Source organism: Schistocerca gregaria, chromosome 9, assembly GCF_023897955.1.
Source record: "Schistocerca gregaria isolate iqSchGreg1 chromosome 9, iqSchGreg1.2, whole genome shotgun sequence".
In the NCBI taxonomy this organism is placed as follows: Eukaryota; Metazoa; Arthropoda; class Insecta; order Orthoptera; family Acrididae; genus Schistocerca; species Schistocerca gregaria.
The window spans coordinates 185,946,177-185,971,641 of NC_064928.1; the positions used below are offsets into that span (position 1 = coordinate 185,946,177).

Sequence of the window (25,465 nt, forward strand, 5' to 3'; positions counted from 1 at the left end):
ACTTAAACCTAACTAACCTAAGGACATCACACACATCCATGCCCGAGGCAGTATTCGAACCTGCGACCGTAGCAGCAGTGTGGCTCCGGACTGAGGCGCCTCGAAATGGTAGACGACAGCGGACGGCGGCACCAGTAGAATTCCAGGTCTTGAATAGAAGCAAAATTGAAGATTCGATGCATCCATGTGATGTTCTCCTCGTCTTTCGTTTACATGATGGTCTCAGGATGATAGAAGATTTGAAGTGGCGCTATCATTTCTTTATAAGTTATACCAGGATAGTCCCAGTGGAGTCCATGCAAGAAACGTGTTAGCCACTTTTCACTCCTCCGTGTTTTAGTACAATTCATATCCTTGAGAGTCTTTGGTGTTGCAATTCTTGCTGAGAATGTCTGTATTATACTAGCAACTTCTGTGTATGTTATGAGTGCAACATAGTTCAATATGAGTTGTCTACGCTCATCATTATTGAAACCTTGAATGTCGGTAACTACGTTCACATTTCAAGTTGTCATTGTGAAATGCTATGGGTATGCCACAACACCTGGTCATTTATACAGCATATTGCAACAACACCATTAAGTGGGCAATAGTTAATCACATGGACATGTAGAACAAGAGCATACGCTGCATTGTGTTCGGGAAAATTTGATGAGGATTCAAATTCGATTCGTACATATGTTGGTACTGATTTAATTATCTCATTTTGCTTCGAAAAGTCTATTACGATGGTTGCTGCCAGCGCCTTGAATTTACATGGACTGAGTAGGCATCGTTCCGATTTAACATCTTCACAGTAAGAAACACGGGACCTTGTATACATGACAAATGCTAGACTACATACATTCTGCACCCACTGTAGCAGCTCTCCGTGCTACTCTATCCTGTGCAAGCTTCTTCATCTCCCAGTACCTATTGCAGCCTACATCCTTCTGAATCTGCTTAGTGTATTCATCTCTTGGTCTCCCTCTACGATTTTTACCCTCCACGCTGCCCTCCAATGCTAAATTTGTGATCCCTTGACGCCTCAGAACATGTCCTACCAACCGATCCCTTCTTCTAGTCAAGTTGTGCCACAAACTTCTCTTCTCCCCAATGTGATCTACCCATCTAATCTTCAGCAGCACTGGGTACTCAAAAACCTCCCATGACCGGAAAGTTAATGGCAGATATGTACCGGTATTCAGAACTATTAAAAGCTTCAAACGCTCCTTGTCTGCCACAATGAATGGGTGGCATTTTCCATATAATTTTCCTGATGATAATCTGATTCTCCTTTTGAGCTCCTTGAATGTATGTGTTGCTATCCTTTGCACTCCGTACCAGAATAAGCTCTTGTTTAGCATTCATAATAATTCGCTGCATGTTCTCCAAGTACCCAAAAAGCATTTTCAGAGGTATGCATGCAGTAAATCGGTAGTACTCTTTTGCTGTTCTGCCCACAGGCTCGTCTGTGAACCATCCTGTATTTTCTAAATCATTTAAATCCAAGGGTGATGATGAGATATGTATTTTAAGGGTAATGTATGTGAAATCTAACGGGACTTAACTGCTAAGGTCATCAGTCCCTAAGCTTACACACTACTTAACCTAAATTATCCTAAGGACAAACACACAAACCCATGCCTGAGGGAGGACTCGAACCTCCGCCGTGACCAACCGCACAGTCCATGACTGCCAGCGCCTTAAGACCACTCGGCTAATCCAGCGCGGCTCTACTCCATTAAGTTCGTATCGTATTCCCTGGAACAGAATGCCAAATCATTACGTGCAATCTTTGATCCCACTGTATGACTACCATCTTTTCTCTTAAATGATCGATCCGAATATATGAAACTCTTGCATGGAAGAGTTAAAGCGTCGTGATACTGGATGAGAATCTTGATTTCATCATTCTTGTTAAATGTCGTTGAAGCATAAGGTTTATGCGAGAAGTATTCCAGGCGTATGATTCGCTCATCACATTTCTCTGGGTGAGATGTATTGAGCGACGACGTCATTGCGATGTTTCAAAACCACTGATTTAAAAAACTCGCACTTCGCACGTGTTATCACCTTGAGGTTCTGCTGCGAAGTGCTGTGCTGTGCTCTGTGTGCTCTTGTTTTATACCTTATGCTCATTGTGTCTTAGATGTAGTCCTACAATGATTTCCTCACCACGAAGGTCACACAAGTTGCTTATTCTGGTCCACAATACGCAGCTCCAGATAATCCTATGTCTGAGCTGCTACTGAAAGGTATATAGCGTTGGTAGGAGTCTCAACAATGTTATATCCTGTTCCAACCCATGGGAAGAATCAGTAAATAGAATGAACCCATCTATCGTTGAGATATGAGTTCGTTGCAATATTACACTCAATACGGATATTACTGACAGGGAGAATATCCACTGTCTGATCAGATTTGTAAAATTTATTGGGATTCAAAACCCGACCCTTTGTGAAACCCAGTAGTGGCATTCACCGTCCTTTTTCAGATTTAAGTGTACTGATGTTTGTATGGAGCTCAATCCCTTTTCCAGACCGTTTTTAAACTTCGTTCAAATCGTCAATATCGAATACACCAGGTTCAGATTCCACAATTTCGTTTTTACCATAAATTTGCAGATACATTTTATTGTTAGCCTCTGTAATATCTGGGATGGTCTTGTATGTCTCCAGGCCAGTCAGCGCGATATTCCAGTCTTCAACGCTTAAATCAATTGGTCGGAAGTAACTCGCAAGTAATAGAGAGACCGTTCTTTTAAAGTCAGAGTGTACGTTTCATCCAGACATCAGCTGGTGAATGAATGCTTAATACACGTCCTTATATATCATTCGTAGGCATCAGGAGGAACACGATGCATAGATGACCACACAGGAATATATTAAAGTCAAGCTAGTGTCGAAAATTGTAGAACTAATGTCTTGTGTCTGTGAAGTATCGTTGTAATTCTTCTGGGGTTTGCAAGTGACCGAATGAGGCGAAATAGTCGACGTTATTTGTATTTTTGTTTTCAATATGCTACCCAGTGAGTTCCAGGTCTTTCTGCTACACCCAAATTCACAATTCGGCATTCTCCTGATTTCCACAAAGCCTTCGGTACTGTACACCGCATAAACACAACTCGGAATTCGAAATGTTGAATTTCTTCTTAATAAACTTAAGCAGATCTGTATTTGCAAGCGTCCTGTCCGGTAAGACTGCTAGAGGTTTTTTGTCTATGAATAGACCTAGACCTTTCTTCTATGGTTTCTGGCTGCTGCCTCCATCATGCGGTTAGATCTTCTTGCCCTCTGCAGATCCTCCTCAGAGTTGTGCATTGTTGACTGTCCTGCCAATATCCACAACACCCCCTAACCACTGAACCCACCACTGAGAGACCGGCTAGGGCAAGAATGAGGAAGGGAATAATTCCACCCGACATCTTGGGTATTGCCAGAAACCTGGGTGGCTCAATCGATCTTTCTTTCTCCATCCTTTCTGCTTCAGGGTGTTTTAGCTGCATACAACGCTGTCAGGATACAGTTTTTGACACACCCTTTGAGTGTCACCTTTTTCTTACGTGCAGCGCTCATAACTTTACTGAACTTCTTCACACAACTGGGCTTTATCATGCATAGTCTTTCAACAGCAGATGCTGCAATGCGTCGATCTAGACCAATATTCCTTCTCACACGTATTGCCTTAGCTTTATCAGCTAAAATTCGACTGGCAGCGTGACGATCTTATTTGCTGTGTATGCAATTTCGTGTACCTGTTCCAGCTCCACAGTAGTTATATCCAGGAATGTGTAATTCGCCTGGTAGTTTGTCAAGAATACCGCCTCCTCCTATAATGCGTCTCCAATCATGCATGTTATGCTACTGAGGTGATTGTGGTCAGTACATCCTGTTAAATAGTAAATCGTCAGCGTCGATTCAGCTGTTTTGTGATGCGGGAAAATCCCTCGACGCCATATGACCATCTCTAACAAATACACATCTGGTTCCGAGCTCTTCTGTAACCCTTCTGAGTAAAAGCATCCTGCAATTTCAGTACCACTGCTGTCTTTTACCAGGTAGGTTCTAGTATTCGTTCTCTGCCCTTCGCAAACTGTGAATATCTCGGCTGACCAATTTGGCATATATGACTTCCCAAATACTGTCTTGCGTTTTGAAATACATCTAAATCACCTACATTAAATTGCTGTTAAAATTTAATATGATTGTATACTGTGTCTAGAAGTCTGCTATCATGAACACCGATTGGTGCCATTTTTTATTGCGCTATGATTGGTTCCTTTATACTGTGCAAGCATTTGCGGCAGTATATCCCTCCATTTGTGTGACCTACGAAGATTAAATCGCATCGACATTTCGGTTCTCACTGTTCTGTTCAGACGTTCCACGATACTCGCCTTCTGGTGGGTAAACGTCGAATAGTGATGTATTCCATACCGCTCCATCACGGTCTTGAAGTATCTAATGTAAAACTCTCCACCATGATCTGTTTGAAAGTTGTCTGGGCTTCGAGTCGTCACGTCTACAGCAGTCCCTCAAATACATGTCACATACTTCCCTGTTTTCACTTTCGCGGGTAATGCCCTGGCATATTTAGAATAAGTATCAATGATCATTAAAATATATTTGAATCTGTCATTCACACGGGAACATTCCGTGAGGTCACAAAATTCGCCTGTCACAGGTCGTTCAAACCTATAACAACATACCTTCAAGGTTATGTTTTGCGTTGAGGTTTATGTAGTTCTGAAACTACGGTCTCCACACTTATTCGGTGCTGCCTCTATCTAAGCTCAGAAGTTATTCAAACAATTTCATTCGAATGAGCTGTATTACCAGCGGCAGCTGATGCAATGAGCAGTCACAGCCTGTCTCTTAGCTCATTGGGGTCGTCGTAATATGCACTGAAGTGTACAGTGAATATCAGGAATCCGGTAAAACATCAAATTATTTTCATTGCAGCTGCTGGAAAAAGATCCTACAAGTACGGGACCATCGACGAAGATTGAAAATACATATACATGCTCAAAGTGGAGTCAATGCAGATGTGTTAGCAGTGACATGAGAACATTTGTCTAGCCGCAGTTGGATGGACCAACAATTATTGAATGTATGTTGTCGCGAAGGACTACACTGTTGTTCTTCCAGTATTCTTGCACAATGTCACAGTTCCAGTAGCTTACAACAAGATCTTTATTCTCCACCCACCGTGCTGCGTCAGGTACTGGCGTTCAATGGGCTTCTATAGACAAAAATAAACCCTATACCCTGCCATGATAACGGCTATGTCAGTCTTTTACAGAGAATTTAGTCAAATGACGTAATTTTCTGCTGTTGCATGTTTGCAGTGAAAATACTCATGGTAATAGCTTTAGAAGTTGCTATATAATGAGAGGTAAGAAATAAGACATGGTTACATACATATTTATTTGGTAATCATACACAGGATGCACTACATCAACAGGTTCTTTGTTTATCTTAGCACTAGTACTGAATATAGAAAATAAAGCTTTCAGATTTTTTGACAGTTCTTAGTTTTCGTAGGCACGTTATTGCTCCACTGTTCGAAGTAGTCACATGCACACTGTGCATAGGGGCTTAATTAAAATGAAATTATTTTAGTAGCTGTGTGTCCGGTTACGAAATCTCGTAACCGGTTGACCCTGAGTAATATTAGGACGCAATCTGACTGCATAAAATAAAAATAAAGAATGACAAGAAATTTCCATTAACACAATTAATTAATTAAGTCCCCTGCAACTATAAAAGCTACGAAACAACGAAGCACAAGTGTAACTGTTCTGTGTGTGGTAGTGTGACTCAATGTACATGTATCTGTCACGGTTCTTCCTCAATACGCAAGATATTTTAAACACCATTTACAATGAACTAATTGAAAAACCAGAAATACTATAATTGCACATAGAGGCCAGAATTACTAGTCTAATATATGAACACGACCCAGATGCTTTGTTGACTGAACCTGTGACCAAGAGGCATTGTCATTAAGGAAATGTGAAATAATTTTTTTTTACCTCAGTATATATTGACGAAAAATACACTGCGATTGTTGCAAAGTCTTCCAACTATACATTACACCAACCGAAGAGCATCTACTCTCACGCCCAACAGAACAGAAACTGCCCTCGACATCCTTTGAACTAGTACTGCTTTCAACATCCTCTCAACATGTACTGCCCATGGAAACCTCTGTACCAATGGAGGCGGCGGAATAATAATCTTTGGCGCAATCTCTGGCGCTGTGACTCAGCTTAGCCCCCTTTTAACTGTTCATACTTAGATACTTTGCAATGCCCTATACACAGCTTTAACACAAGGCAGCTATCTGTCCAGTCTTTCCAACACAATGGATAGCACCATCTGTAGCCCGCTCAAGTTTGTAACGATGAAGTGCTGTAGATAAATGGAAAGGTCACCTGATTTCAGACAGAGTGCGGAGTCATTGTACACTGTTGTAATGGGTAGACTTATAGCGCCACAGTAAATGTCCACAGGAGGACGGCTCGGATGATACTCAGCGGTCAACTGCTGCTTGATGTAGGCTTTTTCACGACGCAGTTCGTCCCATTCCACTTCCATAAACCACGCCTCAACGCTTTTAGTTGCATTCTCGATCTCTATCTGTTGTGTACATAGTTCTGCATAGTCAGTGCGTACACAACTTTCCCATTAGACCGCGCCCCGCTAAGCACAACAGCGCAGGCGCAGCACTCGTCCGTCTCCGCACTACGAGATGGCGCTGTCTTAGGGACGGACCAAATTCTGCTTCCGCCGATCCCCGTATTAATATGTAACGCAGCCAATGAGATTGCTGCTAACGTAGAACCTTTTCTCCTCACGGATCACACTCCCGCAGTGATACATGAACGCGTGAGGTATTATAACGAGTGTACAGACCTCCAATTAGTCAGTCTGTATTAGTCTGTACCAGTCTGTATTAGTCTGTACCAGTCTGTATTAGTCTGTAACAGTCTGTATTAGTCTGTACCAGTCTGTATTAGTCTTTACCAGTCTGTATTAGTCTGTACCAGTCTATAGTCAATTTTGTCTGCGCCTAATAGGATTATCATATTCCTGTACATAGCCATGGAGATAAATGAATAGACACTTTGTCAAGTATCAGAGATATGTGAGAATAAGATTAACATACCAAGACCAAAGGAACTTCAGATTGTCAATTGTAAACAGCATCCAGAATCAAGTTACGTAATGTCTATGCTTTTTATTATTTTAATAGATGTGTGTGAAAATTAATCCAGTTCTGTTTAAAGTTGGTCACCGTCAATCTGCTACTCTAAGCGTGCACATGGCATTTGTATCGTCTGACCTAACGGCAGAAGATAAACACGCCACGATAAGACCACGAGACATATTGCTGACACTCGCCTACTTCGTTAGAGCGACAAGTCAAATAATCTGATGGTGTGTGTACCAAAGGTCTTACAGTTTGCGTACCACAACTGGAAATTTCGAATTAACTGATGATTTGGGAATTACTCCACAGAGAGAGTAGCAGCCCACTGTACCACAAGTTGCAGATGAAGTTACTATTTCCACAGTTGAGAATACTGGGCGCAATGCGCAGTTTTCAAGTAGTGTACAAGCTTTATCATGACAGCTGAACATTCTATGGTCCACCGTTCGAAAACTGTTGCGAATAATTGTGAAATGGCATGTGTAAAAAGTTCGCATTGCTCAACACGTTTGCAGACACTCAAGTAGACTTTTCCCTAACATTCCTTCAAAAAGTTGAATTTGGGACGTGGTCTTGGAACATTTGTGGAGTGATGAAGCACACTTTATGTTCACTGGGGCAGTGAACACACACAATTCTCGCATTTTAGGATAGTTGTCGCCAATGAGCTGTTCCTGAAATTCCCCTGCATAGTGAATGCATCACTGTATAGGGTCGCTTCTTGGTACGGTTCATGATTGTTCCATTTTCCTTTGAGAGACTTGGACCACAAGGATGAAGGGCATGAAGCGTGAACCGCACATATTACTGTGATGTGTTTCATTAACATGCGATCCCTGGTGTACGAAAGAGAGATGCTTTGGACTCTGTGGCCACCAAAATCACTAGATTTGGACTAGTGTGATTTCTGGCTTTGGGGCCACATCAAGGACTATTTGTCAACGGCACAGTAACACTGTGAGCATAGCAAGGGTATCGCATATGAGATGTTTCGGACAGCAGTTTAGCAAACTCGAGTTCAGTCTCGTTTCGTCGTGGATGCAGATAGTCGTTCCATTCAACAACATTTGTGACCTTGAACGGCAAAACGGTACGCAGTTAACGAATGCTACCGACTCAGTTGGAAATTGAAACGTGTTTTTATTTGTTATTTGTCTTGTGTGTGTCCTTTCAAATTTATCCTCGGAGTCTGATTGTCCTGCGATCACTCATTTGTCGCGGGGGCCTTCGTGAGAAGCTTAACTTTAATTCCATCCTCTATGTAAGTGGAGCTGGAGATAAATGACGAATCATTCTAGTCATGACTCGACTCGCGAATGGGGAGACCTACTGACTTAAGCGACTTCGCCAAACAGAAGAGGACGACTGTCCACACCGACGTCCGGCCATCCTGATTTATGTTTTCCGTAATTTCCCTAAATAACTTCAGGCAAATGCCGGAATGGTTCCTTTGGATGCGCATGCGTGACTTCTTTCCCCATCCTTCCCTAATTCGATGGGATCAATGAGCTCGCTGTTTGGTCCCCTCCCCCAAATCAACCAACCAACCACACAGCAGGTCGTTATGGACTGGCGCCTGGGAACTAGCATTACAGAAATGGCGAAGGTGGTCGGCTGTTTGTGTCCTACTGGCACGAACATTTATTGAAAATGCTTGAAGGACGGTGAAAGCACGATTATGAGACACATGTTGGACATCCGTCACAGAACATGGAGGTCGGGCTCTTGCCAGCTCTGTAATGCAGAATAAGAGGTGATCCGTTGCAGGTCTGTCAACTGTTTACAATGGTAACACAAGAACAAGTGTTTCAGAGTACGCTGTTCAGCGCACGTTGTCGAACACAGTGCCCTGCAACAGACGACTCCTATGCCATTACATCCTGACCCAAAGACATTATCAGCTATGGCTGGAGAAATAATGCAGTCATAGAGATCGAGTCATTGATCAATGGAAATATTTTGCCTCGTTCGATGAACCACGTATATAGTTACTTCAGGCCGATGGTCGTGTCCAGATAGATCATCCGCCAGATGAATTGCTTCTCATAAAAAAAAAAAAATGGTTCAAATGGCTCTGAGCACTATGGGACTTAACATCTGTGGTCATCAGTCCCCTAGAACTTAGAACTACTTAAACCTAACTAACCTAAGGACATCACACACATGCATGCCCAAGACAGGATTCGAATCTGCAACCGTAGCAGTCACGCGGTTCCGGACTACGAACCTAGAACCGCGAGACCACCGCGGCCGGCCACAACATGCAATGTGCCATGCTGCACACTGTAAAGGGCAATATTAGGCTACAGGGACACCAACCTCGGCCTCCATAATGCCTGCGATAGTAATCGAGCACACTATGACACCTACAGACTATACGAACATTAACCCTTTGACTGCAATAATATTTTATATGAATGGGTTGTGTATGTTCTTTTGGACGTTGTTCTTTTGGAGGCAGACTATTCGTTTGAAGAACGACATATGTTTTTTGTTTATGGACTAGCCGACTGTAATGAGCATGAAGCTCGCGGTTGTCTGAGGAACGGTCATGCATTGTCCAGAGAATCTGATAACAGGGCAAACCCACAGCCAATCGGAGCACGTGGGGCCAAGTTTCCATAGTTTAAAAATAGTGTGTTATCGATCTATACAACATTACTAATTTTGGTTCGCACTGGCATCAGCTATCTAATGTTAAAATTTCGTGGCATAATTTTTCTCCACCCAATATATATATATATATTAGCTGTGGTCTTCATTCCTGAGACTGTTTTGATGCAGCTCTCCACGCTACTCTATCCTGTGCAAGCTTCTTCATCTCCCAGTACTTACTGCAACCTACATCCTTCTGAATCTGCTTAGTGTATTCATCTCTTGGTCTCCCTCTACGATTTTTACCCTCCACGCTGCCCTCCAATACTAAATTTGTGATCCCTTGATGCCTCAGAACATGTCCTACCATCCGATCCCTTCTTCTAGTCAAGTTGTGCCACAAACTTCTCTTCTCCCCAATCCTATTCAGCACCTTGTCATTCGTTATGTGATCTTCCCATCTAATCTTCACCATTCTTCTGTAGCACCACATTTCGAAAGCTTCTATTCTCTTCTTGTCCAAACTATTTATCGTCCCTGTTTCACTTCCATACATGGCTACACTCCATACAAATACTTTCAGAAACGACTTCCTGACACTTAAATCTATACTCGATGTTAACAAATTTCTCTTCTTCAGAATTACAATTTCATCAGCGAACCTCAAAGTTTTTGTTTCTTCTCCATGGAATTTAATACCTACTCCGAATTTTCTTTTGTTTCATTTACTGCTTGCTCAATACACAGATTGAATAACATATTGGAGAGGCTACAACCGTATCTCACTCCCTTCCCAACCACTGCTTTCCTTTCATGCCCCTCGAGTCTTACAACTGCCTTCTGGTTTCTGTACAAATTGTAAATAGCCTTTCGCTCCCTGTATTTTACTCCTGCCACCTTTAGAATTTGAAACAGAATATTCCAGTCAACATTGTCAAAAGCTTTCTCTAAGTCTACAAATGCTAGAAACGTAGGTTTGCCTTTCCTTAATCTTTCTTCTAAGATAGGTCGTATGGTCAGTATTGCCTCACGTGTTCCAACATTTCTACGGAATCCATAGTGATCTTTCCTGAGGCCGGCTTCTACCAGTTTTCCCATTCGTCTGTAAATAATTTGAGTTAGTATTTTGCAGCTGTGACTTATTAAACTGATAGTTTGGTAATTTTCACATTTGTTAACACCTGCTTCCCTTGTATATATATATATATATATATATATATATATATATATATATATATATATATATATATATATATATATGCTTCTCGTAACATGCAATGTACCATTATATATATATATATATATATATATATATATATATATATATATATTTATTGTGTGTGTGTTTGAGTTAGTTAAAGACATCAATGTGTGGTCATTTTATTTACTGTCTTACTGAGAAATGAAACTATTTCCCACTCTTTCATTTACCCACCTCTGTGGCCGAGCACGCTAACGCACACATGTGGATTGGCACTCTATGCTGGGAGTAAGTGGGGTAAATAATTTTCACTGCCAATATTTAGCTGGCAAGGGGAGGAAAGGTGGTGCATAAAGTTCCTGATCACCAGACTTCGGGCCAGTGTCGTGGTTTAGATAGCAAACCTCTCCATAGTCTCTTATGAAGTGAGTGCATGTGACACCGTACATGGTGGTCCATCCATCAGATAGGGGTGTTAAACTTGGTGACCCCACAGGTGCTATTTGCGAGGAGATCACTGTGTGCCAGCATTGGGTTTCACCCTCTCCCTTTTCTCATGATCATCATTACACACACACACACACACACACACACACACACACACACACACACACTGCATGCATGTAATAGAGCATGTTGCACATAAATAATTATAAGTTCAGGAAGGGATTGGACGTATAGGATTCTTTATAAGTACCTCGATGGTTTCAGAAAACAAGCGCTTAAAACTGATATACTGAGAGAAGACAAGCATACGTGTGTAGAGCACAACACAACACAAGTGTTCAACAAGGGCACAGTTTCTGACATGACAGACGTCAATATATGATTGGAGTTGATTGACATGAATCGTTTGGAAAGGTGCGACAGCAGATTGCTTTCCAAATTGGGTTGTCTGGTTGCTGGCACGAACTAATTAGTTGTAATAACAGAGAACAGACGGTTAACAACGAAACTTGAAGAAAGCACAACCTAAAGGTGCAGTTTGTAATTATAAGAATTCTGAAACCTGTTAGCAGGCTTACATTTAGCAGTGGGACAGTGATAGACAACAATAAAAGTCAACATATTTCCGCTCGTTTTCTGTCAACCTGTCATGGGACGTAGTTAACCTGTCATGGGACGTATTCAACCTGTCATGGGACGTATTCAACCTGTCATGGGACGTATTCAACCTGTCATGGGACGTAGTCAACCTGTCATGGGACGTAGTCAACCTGTCATGGGACGTAGTCAACCTGTCATGGGACGTAGTCAACCTGTCATGGGACGTAGTCAACCTGTCATGGGACGTAGTCAACCTGTCATGAGACGGTAGTCAACCTGTCATGGGACGGTAGTCAACCTGTCATGGGACGGTAGTCGAGCAGTTAGTGTGGATCACCTCCTCCCATTCGTGCTCGATACCTTCTATGACGGATACGGCATTTTCCAGGAGGATAATAGTCGTCATCACATAGCCACTCTCGTGCTACAGTGATTGGAGGAGCGTGATAGTGAACTGAGCTTCATGTATCCAATCTGAACCTGATGGAGAAGATTTGGGTCGATATTGCGTGGCGGCTCTGAGCCACAAACCATCAGTCCGTAATTTACTGGAATTGCGTGACCTTTGCGTACACGTCTGGTTTCACATAAGACCCGAAACGTACCAATGACATGTCGAATACACACCGCTCAGGATCGTCGGTGCACTGCGATCTATATATTAACGCTACTAAGCACGTCATTACAATGTTTTGGTTCATCTGCGTGTGTTGTCTAAAGAGGTGTTGCTGGTAACAAACAATAATTTTACTGTTGCTTAATTATTATTAGTACTTGTTGGCTCATCTGTTTTTACATGGCACTAATAAAATTATGATCTTTTACTGTTCCCAGTCCTCTCATTATGGAGCTCTCCAGGCTAGTCTACCCTGTACAGGTCTCTCGGGGCACTGCATAACTACTCAAGCCATATCGCGTTGGATCTACTTATTGAATTCACGTTTCTGGTTCCCTCCTCTGGCTTTTCCATCGACATTTCTCACTATTATCAAACCGATGACTCCTCGATGCTTCAAGATGTGTCGTATCATCCTTTAGACTTCATTATTGTGCAGTTTTGGAAGATGAAACAGGCCGCAATATTAGGTGCCGGTTTCTGCTCACTGCGGGAAGTTGCATTTTCATTGTGCATATGAAAAGAGTGTGATACTGTGAGAAGAATTCGACAGAAGACTGAAACACCTAAGTGGGAACAAGTCCCCTGGAATAGACGAAATTCCGCCAAAACTACTGGTAGCCTTTGAAGAGCCAGACATGACAAAACTATTTTATCTGGTGGACAAGATTTATGAGACAAGCAAAATACCTTCAGCAAGTATAATATTATAATTCTAGAGACCAAAAAAGCAGGTGATGATAGCTGTGAATATTACTTAACTATCACTTTCATAAGTCACGCCCGCATCTCGTGGTCATGCGGTAGCGTTCTCGTTTCCCACGCCCGGGTTCCCGGGTTCGATTCCCGGCGGGGTCAGGGATTTTCTCTGCCTCGTGATAGCTGGCTGTTGTGTGATGTCCTTAGGTTAGTTAGGTTTAAGTAGTTCTAAGTTCTAGGCGACAGATGACCATAGATGTTAAGTCCCACAGTGCTCAGAGCCATTTGAAGTCATGGCTGGAAAATACTAACAATAAACCTTTGCAAGAGAATGAGAAAGCTGGTAGAAGCCGACCTCGAGGAAGATCAGTTTGGATTCTGGGGAAATGTAGTAACACGTGAGGCAAAACTGGTCCCACAGTTTTCCTTAGAAGAAATATTAAGATAGGCATACCTACCTTTATAGCTTTTGTAGGTTCGGAGAAAGTTTTTGACACTATCAACAAGAATGCACTTTTTGAAATCCAGAAAGTAGAAGGGATATAATACAAGGAGCAGAAGGTTATATACAACTTGTACGGAAACCAGGCGGCAGGGCCATGAAAGACGTGAAAGGGAAGTAGTGGTCGAGAAGGGAGTGAGACAGCGTTGTAGCTTGTCACCCATGTTAAGTGTGTACATTGAGCAAGCAATAAAGGAAACCAAAGAAAATTTTGTGAAGAGATTAAAAGTTCATGAAGAAGAAACAAAAACTATCACATTTGGAACTGTCACTGTAGTACCTCACAGAGAGCAAAAGATTTGCAAGAGCAGCTGAACGGAATGGATAGTGTCCAAGTAGACTGGCAGTGGCAAATAAAGCGTTTGTGAAGAAAAGAAATTTGCTAACATGGAATATAGATTTAAGTGTTAGCAAGTCGTTCCTGAAGGTATTCGTCTGGAGTGCAGTCATACATGAAAGTGGAACATGACCAACATACAGTTTAGACAAGAAGAGAATAGAAGCTTTGAAACGTGGTGTTACAGAAGAATGCTGATGATTACATGAGTAGATCATGTAACTATTGAGTTTGTACAGAATATTATTAGGAAGATAAGAATTTGGACTAAAGAAGGGATCGGTTGATAGGACAATAGGACACAATGTGCGGCTGGTCCCGGCGGAGGTTCGAGTCCTCCCTAGGGCATGGGTGTGTGTTTGTCCTTAGGATAATTTAGGTTAAGTAGTGTGTAAGCTTAGGGGCTGATGACCTTAGCAGTCAAGTCCCATAAGATTTCACATACATTTGAACATTTTTGATAGGACACGTTCTGACATATTAAGGGATCACCAGTTTAGAGGAAATTGTGGGGAGAGGGGACAGTCGGAGGGGAGACCTTGAGGTGAATGCACTGAGCAGATTCAGAAGGATGTAAGTTGCAGTAGTTATTGAGAGGTGAAGGTGTCTACACAGGATAGAGTAGCATGGAGAGCTGCCCAAACCAGTCTTCGGATTGAAGGCTGCAACATGACAAGTACCTGTGGAGGAAATGGAGCTCATTCTTCCACAGGACCCAAACATGGAGAACGTAATGGCGTCGGATGTTGCCGTCTGAGCGAAGTTGACGTTCTAACTCATCCCGAAGATGTTCCATTGGGTTCGGGTTGAAGAGCTGTGTAAGCCAGTCTATTTCACGAATTTCATTGCTCATAAACTAATGCCTCACAGATGTTTCTTTACGACAGGGTGCATTATCATGCTGATATGAACAGTCATTGCGTCTGAACTGTTCCTCTTCTACATATAGTGCACAATTCTGTGAAATGTGTTTGCATCCTTCAGCATTTAGCATTTTCTTACGTGCAATAAGTGGGCCAAACTCTAACCACGAACCATAGCACCACCGCTTACATACTTGACACTACACTTGATGACACGTATAATTGTCCAAGCATTCGCCAAACCCAAACAATTTCACTGGTCATGGCATTAATCATCATTCCAAATCCTAATCTAATACACTCAGCATCACCCAACTTAGTTCGACTACATTCCATTATCCTCGTTTTGCTTTTGTTGATGTTCATCTTATACCCTCCTTTCAAGACACTGACCGTTCCGTTCAACTGCTCTTCCAAGTCCTTTGATGTCTCTGACAGAATTACAATGTCATCGGCGAACCTCAAAGTTTTTATTTCTTCTCCATGGATTTTAATACCTACTCAGAATTTTTCTTTTGTTTCCTTTACTGCTTGCTCAATATACAAATTGAATAACATCGGGCAGAGGCTTCATCACTGTCTCACTCCCTTCCGAACAGCTGCTTCCCTTTCATGCCCCTCGACTCCTATAACTGCCATCTGGTTTCTGTACAAATTGTAAATAGCCTTTCGCTCCCTGTATTTTACCCCTGCCACCTCCAGAATTTGAAAGAGAGTCTTCCAGTATTCTGGTAGGTCAGGTTTATCTGTACTGTATACCCACACTATATATATATATATATATATATATATATATATATATATATATATATATATATATATATATATATATATATATATATATATATATATATAAACATTTCTGGTTTCTTTGATATTCACTTAAATGTGGGGGCGGAGACTGTGTCCTTTTGGCCCTTATGGCTCTCCGCCCCTCATTTGTATTCTAGTCAAGTGACCTTGTTGGTAGATAGTACTAACTGAATTTAATCATTTTTCGCAAATGGCAATTTGTGTTTGCAGTTGGTTGTTTACTGTGCAGTGTCAACATGAACGCTGTTGAATATGTTTTAAGTGCTAACACAAAATAAAAGTACCAGGAAAAACGGCTGCAAAGTTTCAAAAATGGTTCAAATGGGTCTAAGCACTATGGGACTCAACATCTGAGGTCATCAGTCCCCTAGAGCTTAGAACTACGTAAACCTAACTAACCTAAGGACATCACACACATCCATGCCCGAGGCAGGATTCGAACCTGTGAGCGTAGCGATCGCGTGGTTCCATACTAAAGCGCCTAGAATCACTCGGCTGCAAAGGAACTAGGGCTTCTAGGAGCAAATACGTTGTCTGAGAAAGTGACAAAACAAGATAAGTGTGATTACAAATGTGTAGCTAGCGTAAGTTTCTGTGTTAGTGCAACGTAAGGGTGTCTGATCTTCAGTCCAGAATTTAACTCTGGAAAACATGTATTAGCGATCTTGTACATTTGTCCGAAAAAGAAGCACGAAAACTCCCACTACAGCAAAGTACGAAACGGAGAGTTGTGAAAACTTGAACATAATTTCTTTCTTGGCAAAAACTGTATTAGTTATCTATAAAACAACGAAATGGGACAAAAACAATTCTACATTTTTACAGACAATATGCATATTATTATTATTATTATTGAAACTGTATAAATATGTTCATAAGTATAACTTTTATACAGCAGATGCCATTAATTTCAGACTCTTATATTTATCAGAAATTAAAAATTTGTGAATATCTAGAATGTATAATTACGTGCCGTCACTGTTGCCTCACCTATGTCATCCGCATTGAGTGCCATTTCTTCTTCTACCACTTCATCAGAAACACTGTATCCTAATCTTACACATTTTTTAATCAGAGCATTTTTTCCTTCGTCCTGCAGCCTTTCTGTTCGATCTTGGATATAAAATGTTGCAAAATATTCTACGTTATTATCCCAGAATGTTAAATATTTGGCAGCATTTCATATTGTCGAATTGTGTTTATTGGTTGACAAATCATCCTTTTCTTAGGCTTTCCACCATTATGAAACGCCATGCTATAGCTGTCACTCGGCAACTTCATTTCCCAAAATGCTTCTTCGATGCTCTGATTGAACGGTAGAGGTCAAACGCTGCATCACTCCCGTATGCCATATTTAACGTGAGCACTTCTCCTTTGGTGTTCCATACCAATTTTCCTCTTGTATATGAGTAATACCTAAAAACAAATAAGTGTTCAGCGTTGAGTATTCTACTGGGACCATATGATTAAACCTAGTAACCTGCTACAGACACTAAGAGAATCTTATGGAATTAAAAAAAAAATTATGCATGGCTGTGCAACAGTTGCCCCGTGTAATTACAACCAACTGACAAATATAACAAAAAATGAAATTTCTTTAATATCAACATTACTTCCTTTCCTTTCTCACTATATTATAATCGATAGTTCTGAATCGCTCCAAGACGATCTACCAATTTCTTTGTTTTTTCGCTTTGCAGTGGTGCTAGCAGGCAATTCACAGTACCTGAACGAGAGGGACTTCGACCCACCTACGCAGTTTAGACTCACAAAAAAATGCGTAATGTATGACCCAAGAAATAGAACTGTCCACGACATCATGGTGTGTTTCGTACAGCAGCCGTTCATGGAGTCGCTATACGTCAGCAAGGTCAACGTAGTTGGTTCTTCGGTTCCGTGAGTATCTCATACTACTCAATTAATTAATTGACTAATTAATCAGTCATTCAACGCTTATCCTAAATTCCACTAAGGAGAACCTTCGAGGATATAGTACAAAGTGGAGTGTTCAGCAACAAGATACGAACTTCACTCTTACTTTCTGTTATTCAGTATAACTGAGCTACACTGCTGAATACTGTTCGTTCATAGAGCTTCAAGATGTGGCGTAGTAAACTGAGAGACAGGCTATTATTTTGAAGAAAGAAAATCTCTAAGACTTCATTTATACACTACTGGCCATTAAAATTGCTTCACCACGTAGATGACGTGCTACAGACGCGAAATTCAAACGACTGGAGGAACATGCTGTGTTATGCAAATGATTAGCTTTTCAGAGCATTCACACAAGATTGGCGCCGCTGGCGACACCTACAACGTGCTGACATGAGGAAAGTTTCCAACCGATGAAACATTGTTGTGATACCTCGTGTACGGAGGAGAAATGCGTACAATCACGTTTGCGACTTTTATAAAGGTCGGATTGTAGCCTATCGCGACTTCACTTTATCGTACCGCGACATTGCTGTTCGCGTTGGTCGAGATCCAATGACTATTAGCAGAATATGGAATCGGTGGGTTCAGGAGGGTAATACGGAACGCCGTGCTGGATCCCAAAGGCCTCGTATCACTAGCAGTCTAGATGACACGCATCTTATCCGCATGGCTGTAGCGGATCTTGCAGCCACGTCTCGATCCCTGAGTCAACAGATGCGGTTACCCTTGACGCTGCATCACAGACAGGAGCGCCTGCGATGGTGTACTCGACGACGAACCTGGGTGCACGAATGGCAAAACGTCATTTTTTTTGGATGAATCCAGGTTCTGTTTATATCATCATGATGGTCGCATCCGTGTTTTGCGACATCGCACACTGGAAGCGTGTATTTGTCATCCTCATACTGGCGTATCACCCGGCGTGACGGTATGGGGTGCCATTAGTTGCAATTCTCGGTCACCTCTTGTTCGCATTGATGGCACCTAAAACAGTGGACGTTACATTTCAGATGTGTTACGACCCGTGGCTCTACCCTTCATTCGATCCCTACGAATCCCTACATTTCAGCAGGATAATGCACGACAGCAATTTGCAGGTCCTGTACGGGTCTTTCTGGATACATGAAATATTCGACTACTGCCCTGGCCAGCACATTCTCCAGATATCTCACCAATTGAAAATGTCTGGTCAATGGTGACCGAGCAACTGGCTCGTCACAATATGCCAATCACTACTCTTGATGAACTGTGATATCGTGTTGAAGCTGCATGGGCAACTGTACCCGTATACGCCATCTAAGCTCTGTTTGACTCAATGCCCAGGCGTATCAGGGACGTTATTACGGCAATAGGTGGTTGTTCCGGCTACTGATTTCTCAGGACCTATGCACCCAAATTGCGTGAAAATGTAATCACATTCAGTGCTCGTATAATATATTTGTCCAATGAATACCCGTTTATCATCTGCAATTTTTCTTGGTGTAGCAATTTTAATGAGCAGTAGTGTAATAGTCAGTACCACTGAGCTATACTGTTTAACACTGTTCGTTCATACAGCTTCAAAATGTGGCGCAGTAAACTGTGAGACAGGCTATTACTTTGTAGAAAGAAAATCTGTACGATTTTATTTATATTAAACAGGCCTTTGGTAGTGAGCCGATTGGAGGGTCTGAACCCGAGGCTCAGATGGTTCTACGGCAATGTGAGCCTCTGATTCCCTGACTTGTGCTGTTGTGTGCAGAGGTGTCGGCTTCCGCGTAATAGGTCAGTGGTCCATATCTTGCAGGAGGTTGCTACACGGGTGATGTGTGGAGTGGTTTGCGCTGTTTAGGTTAAATGGCCTAAAGAAAGATCAACAAAAATTTTGAAACATGCCTTTGAAATTGTTTTCCTAAAACTAAGAAATAAAATAGATTAGAGAAACATCTGATGAGCTCTAGAATGATTGTCATCACAGAGTTGCCCGGTCTTCGCAAAAACGTTATGGAGATGCTTAACAATTTCCAGTTGCAGATGTTATAAGAGAGGCGTTGAGCATCACAGCGGTGGTTACTGCGGAAATTTCTAGACAGCAATATCGAGGAACAGTTGGCTAATATATTTCCTCCTTGCGCATACCTCTCGCGGAACTACCGCAAAGAGAAAAACAAGAGATACTGAATTTCATGTGGAGCTTTGCCATTATTCATTCTTCCCCCACGCTATTCGCGAGTGGAACAGAAAATGGAGGGAAAATCGTGGTGCTGGGAGTCCTCCACCACACACTGCAAAGTGGTTTGCAGAGTCCACATGTAGATACCCAGCTACTTGTGCAGGCCTCTAAAACCAACGCTTGCAATTGTCAAGGATCTAACAAAAAATCCCAATCCTTCAACCTATATCTACATCTACATGGATACTCTGCAAATAACATATAAGTGCTAGCCAGAGGGTTCATCGAACCACCTTTACAATTCTCTATTATTCCAATCTCGTATAGCCCGCGGAAAGAATGAACACCTGTATCTTTCCGTATGAGCTCTGATTTTCCTTATTTTATCGTGGTGATCGTTTCTCCATATGTAGCTCGGTGTCAACAAAATATTTTCGCATTCGGAGGAGAAAGTTGGTGATTGGAATTTCGTGAGGAGATTCCGTCCCAACGAGAAACACTTTTCTTTTAATGGTGTCCAGCCCAAATTCTGTACATTTTCTGTACCACTCTCTCCCATATTTCGCGATAATACAAAACGTGCTTCCTTTCTTTGAACTGTTTCACCGCGCTGTAGCATTCTAAAAGAGGACGGACAAGCGTAATGCAGACAGTCTCTTTAGTTGGTCTGTTACATTTTCTAAGTGTCCTACCAATAAAACGCAGTCTTTGGGTAGCCTTCCCCACAGCATCTTTTATGTGTTCCTTCCCAACGTCCAAATGTGTGTGAAATCTTATGGGACTTAACTGCGAAGGCCATCGGTCCCTAAGCTTACACACTACTTAACCTAAATTATCCTAAGGACAAACACACACACCCATGCCCGAGTGAGGACTCGAACCTCCGCCGGGACCAGCCGCGCAGTGTGTTCTTTCCAATTTAAGTTGTTCTTAATGGTAATACGTAGGTATTTAGTTCAATTTACGGCTTTTAGATTAGGCTGATTTATCGTGTAACCGAAGTTTGAGTTCCTTTTAGCACTAATGTGGATAACCTCACACTTTTAGTTATTTAGGATCATCTGCCACTTTTCGCACCATTCAGATATCTTTTTTAAATCATTTTGCAATTTGTTCTGATCTTCCGATGACTTTGAAAGTCGATAAACAACAGCGACATCAGCAAGCAACCGAAGACGGCTGCTCAGATTGTCTGCCAAATCGTTTATATAGATAAGGAGCAGCAAAGGTCCTTCAACAGTACCTTGGGGAACGCCAGAAATCACTTCTGTTTTACTCGATAACTTTGCGTCAGTTATTACGAACTCACACATCCAGTCACATAACTGTGACGATATTCCATAAGTACGCAATTTCACTATAAGCTGCTTGTGTGGTACAGCGTCAAAAGCCTTCTGGAAATCCACAAATATGGAATGATCTGAAATCCCTTCTCAACAGCACTCAGTACTTCATGTGAATAAAGAGCTAGTTGTGTTTCACAGGAACGATGTTTTGTAAACCCATGTTGACTGTGTGTCAGTAGACCGTTTTATTCGATCACCATGTATGTTCCAAAATCCTGCTGCATACCGACGTTAACGACATGGGCCTGTAATTTAGTGGATTACTCCTACTACCTTTCTTGAATATTGGTGTGACCTGTGCAACTTTCCAGTGTTAGGGTACGGATCTTTCGTCGAACGAACGGTTGTATATGATTGTTAAGTATGGAGATAATGCATCAGCATGCTTCGAAAGGAACTTAATTGGTATACACTATGGGCCAGAAGACTTGCTTTTATTAAGTGATTTAAGCTGCTTCGCTACTCCGAGCCGGCCGGAGTGGCCGTGCGGTTCTAGGTGCTACAGTCTGGAGCCGCGAGACCGCTACGGTCGCAGGTTCGAATCCTGCCTCGGGCATGGATGTGTGTGATGTCCCTAGGTTATTTAGGTTTAAGTAGTTCTAAGTTCTAGGGGACTGATGACCTCAGAAGTTGAGTCCCATAGTGCTCAGAGCCATTTAACTACTCCGAGGATACTTACTTCTCCGTTACTCATGTTGGCAGCTATTGTCGATTCGAATTCTGGAATGTTTACTTCGTCTTCTTTTGTGAAGGCATTTCGAAAGGCTGTGTTTAGTAACTCTGCTTTGGCAGCACTGTCTTCCACCTACAAAGCCACATAATTTCAAAATTAGTGCTTAGAAATGCAATAGTGTAAAATGAGTGACGGAACTATAGACCAATGCAGTGAGAGAAATGCACATCCTATGTCTCATTCCATTAATAAACAGAGTGTGAATGTAGTGCGTCAAACTATACTAGATAAGGTGTCATATAAATTTCACATCACTTAGTGTGATTTTTTTGGGGAACTGACTGCAGTTTAAAGCAGAGTTGGGTATCTCATTGCAGTAGATACGGATTCAAAGAATGAGTTAGCCAGTGTGTTATCTACAGACACACATGATGGAGATGTCGTAGCTGAATGTGTGATATGACGTATTGGTAACAACCTACCAGTATACGAGGTGCAAAAATAAAGTAATGACGCTGATGTAAATATAAAATGTTGGTTACTGTTTTAGTCAGTTTCAGTGTTGTCTCCTTCAAAGTAGTCCCCTTCTGATTGCACACACTTTTTCCAGCGCTTCTGCCATTGATGGTAACATTTCTGGAACTCATCTTCTGTAATATCCTCCAAGACCCTCATCACAGCTTTTTGGACATCTTGTGGTGTTTGAAAATGGTGTCCCTTGACCGCCGTTTTGACTCTTGGAAACAGAAAAAAGTCGAACAGAGAGATACGTCGTGAATAAGATAACTGTGGTACTACTGAAATTTGTTTTGAGGTTAAAAATATGGTTGAAATGGCGCTGAGCAATATGGGACTTCTGAGGTCATCAGTCTCCTGTAACTGAGAACTACTTAAACCTAACTAACCTAAGGCAGGATTCGAACCTGCGACTGTAGAGGCAGCGTGGTTCCAGGCTGTGGCGTCTAGAACAGCTCGGCCACCCCCGCCGGCTTTTTTATGTTAAAAATTGCTGTACTGACAGACCAGTATGAGATGGCGCATTATCGTGAATCAGAATCCAATTATCAGAATTCTTTTACGAAGTCTTTCTAAAATTTCTTTGTAGTAATATTGGTTAACTGTTTGTCCAGGAGGCACCCACTCTTTATGAACTGTTCCCTTGGAATCAAAGAAGCACACGAGCATGCATTTCACTTTTGACTTTGACATGCGAGCTGTTGTTGGTCTGGGTGATCCCTTTGAGCACCATTGCGAACTTTGGCGTTTTGTTTCTGGATCGTACTGAAAAAACCAACTTTCATCACCAGTGATAACACGGCTCAACAATTCTGGTTTGATTTCAGTTTGTTCTAACAGATCGACTGCCACATTTCCCGTGTTTCTCGCTGTTGTGGTGTCAGATTTTTGGGGAGGATTTTTTCACAAATCTTTCTTATACGAAGATATTCAGTTGTTACTAGACGATTCGTTTCTCGATTGATGTTCAATTCTTCTGCAATCATTTTCACGGATAATCTTCGATCACATCGTACAAGTTCACGCACCCTGGCCAAGTTGACATCCGTCTTTGAGGTTGATGGTCGTCCATTGCGGTCTTCATCTTCCTCGTGCATTCTGGCTTCACTAAACATTTTATGCCAACGAAAAATTTAGCTCTTGACATAACCTCCTCTCCAAAAGTCTTCTGAAGCTTACCGAAAGTTGTCGTCAGGTTTTCACCCAATTTAACGCAAAATGAAATAGCATACTGTTGCGCAATATTATGTGGTTCCATTTTTGTGACGAGAGACACAAACACGTGTTAATGTATTACAGCTCAACTCACGATGGAGCAGTTGCATGAATGTGCCGCTTGGACTAGAAGCAGCTTATAGACCAAGGAGGAGGAGGAGGAGGAGATTACTGTTTAACGTCCCGTCGACAACGAGGTCATTAGGGACGGAGCGCAAGCTCGGGTGAGGAAAGGATGGGGAAGGAAATCGACCGTGCCCTTTCAAAGGAACCATCCCTGCATTTGCCTGAAGCGATTTAGGGAAATCACGGAAAACCTAAATCAGGATGGCCGGAGACGGGATTAAACCGTCGTCCTCCCGAATGCGAGTCCAGTGTGGTTATAGACCAAGGTCAAAGATATTGTCCCTGCACAAACCTGCAGGGTTACCACTTTTTTTTTTAATTTGGCCTTTGAGTGTGTACTCAACTTAGCCATCGGCATCACATAGTGACAATGTACACATAATTGAATAAACAAATACAGAAATGCATATTTACAAGAATAAAAAGCTTAACTGTTACAGGTTTGTACATAATGTTTGAAAATGTTACAGGTTTGTACATAATGTTTTAAAAATTGAATTGAATTGAATTGGAAAATAATTAAAAATGCCTTGGCTTACAATTCACACCACTTCTAAAATTTCGTCATCAGCAAGACATATTTATAATTTACGTACACCATTAAAACCTCCAGATTGTGACCAGTACTCTTGATGAAGTTAACTATCACTTTATATAGACGAACGTCTAGAGAAGAAGCTGATTGAGGAAGATGGTAGGCTATACTCAGCAATGTCTTCAGAAAGACCAACCGTTCACGGTCAAATTTGAGGCACTTAAATAAGATGTGGTTGACATCAGCTTCGGACTCAGGATCAAACTCACATGCTGGTAAACATGTAAACGTTCATCCGATGTAGATGTTGTGGGAAAGAGGCATGATTGAGGCGGAGTCTTATGATGGTAGAAATCGTGGATCGGTCCAGATGTGTCCTCATGAACCACGGCTGTGAAGGAATCCGAGGTTGTAGCACTGCGAAATAACCGCCTTTTGTCTGTTGAGAAACGTTCCACATTTCCTGCCATTGTTGTCTTGCGTGATTCCTGACTTCACGTAAGTACTCTGTATAAGGAAGGCGCAGATCCAGGACGGTGCGTAAGGTTGCCGCTTGTTTCGCTAATGCATCAACTTCACCATTATAGAGGATACCAGAGTGAGAAGGTACCCACAACAAATGGATCGTCCGGCCCGTGCGTGTGTTACGAATATATTCAGATATTACATCCAAGATGTAACTGTTGGTTGTTCTGTTCCATCGACTGTACTGAATGTTTTTAAGAACGCTTTGAGAGTCAGATGCTATCAATATCTTGGGAAGAAAATCAGTCTCATTACTTTATAGTCGCACCTCGTATTCAAGTTGGCAGTTGAATAGAAAGTTTTCGCCTATCACCTATATCAGCCGCATGGGACCTGGTTGACCGAACGGTGTGCGCCTCACGAGGCACACCTCCCGTGGCTTCGTACCAAGACCGCCCTCTGCGCCACGGCAATCACTCAGCCCCACATGCACTTCGAGGTTCATCCTTGTGGCAACATAAGTCATGCTTAGGACTGCGCGCCTCATACCAGTTGCTACCGTAGAGGTACGAGCTGGTCTCTGGTTAACGAGTCTTCGTTCACAAGGGGAAATACAAGTTAAGTAAACTTTG

General features: G+C 42.0%; 1 protein-coding gene across 1 annotated transcript in view; it reads left to right on the forward strand.

The window, feature by feature from the left end:
- Positions 1-25,465, forward strand: part of LOC126291781 (uncharacterized) — a 110,364-nt gene that overhangs the window by 22,309 nt on the left and 62,590 nt on the right. The window contains exon 2 of the mRNA XM_049985473.1: positions 17,571-17,766. Within this exon, the coding sequence (XP_049841430.1) occupies positions 17,571-17,766 (196 nt within the window). The remainder of the gene's footprint in view (positions 1-17,570; positions 17,767-25,465) is intronic.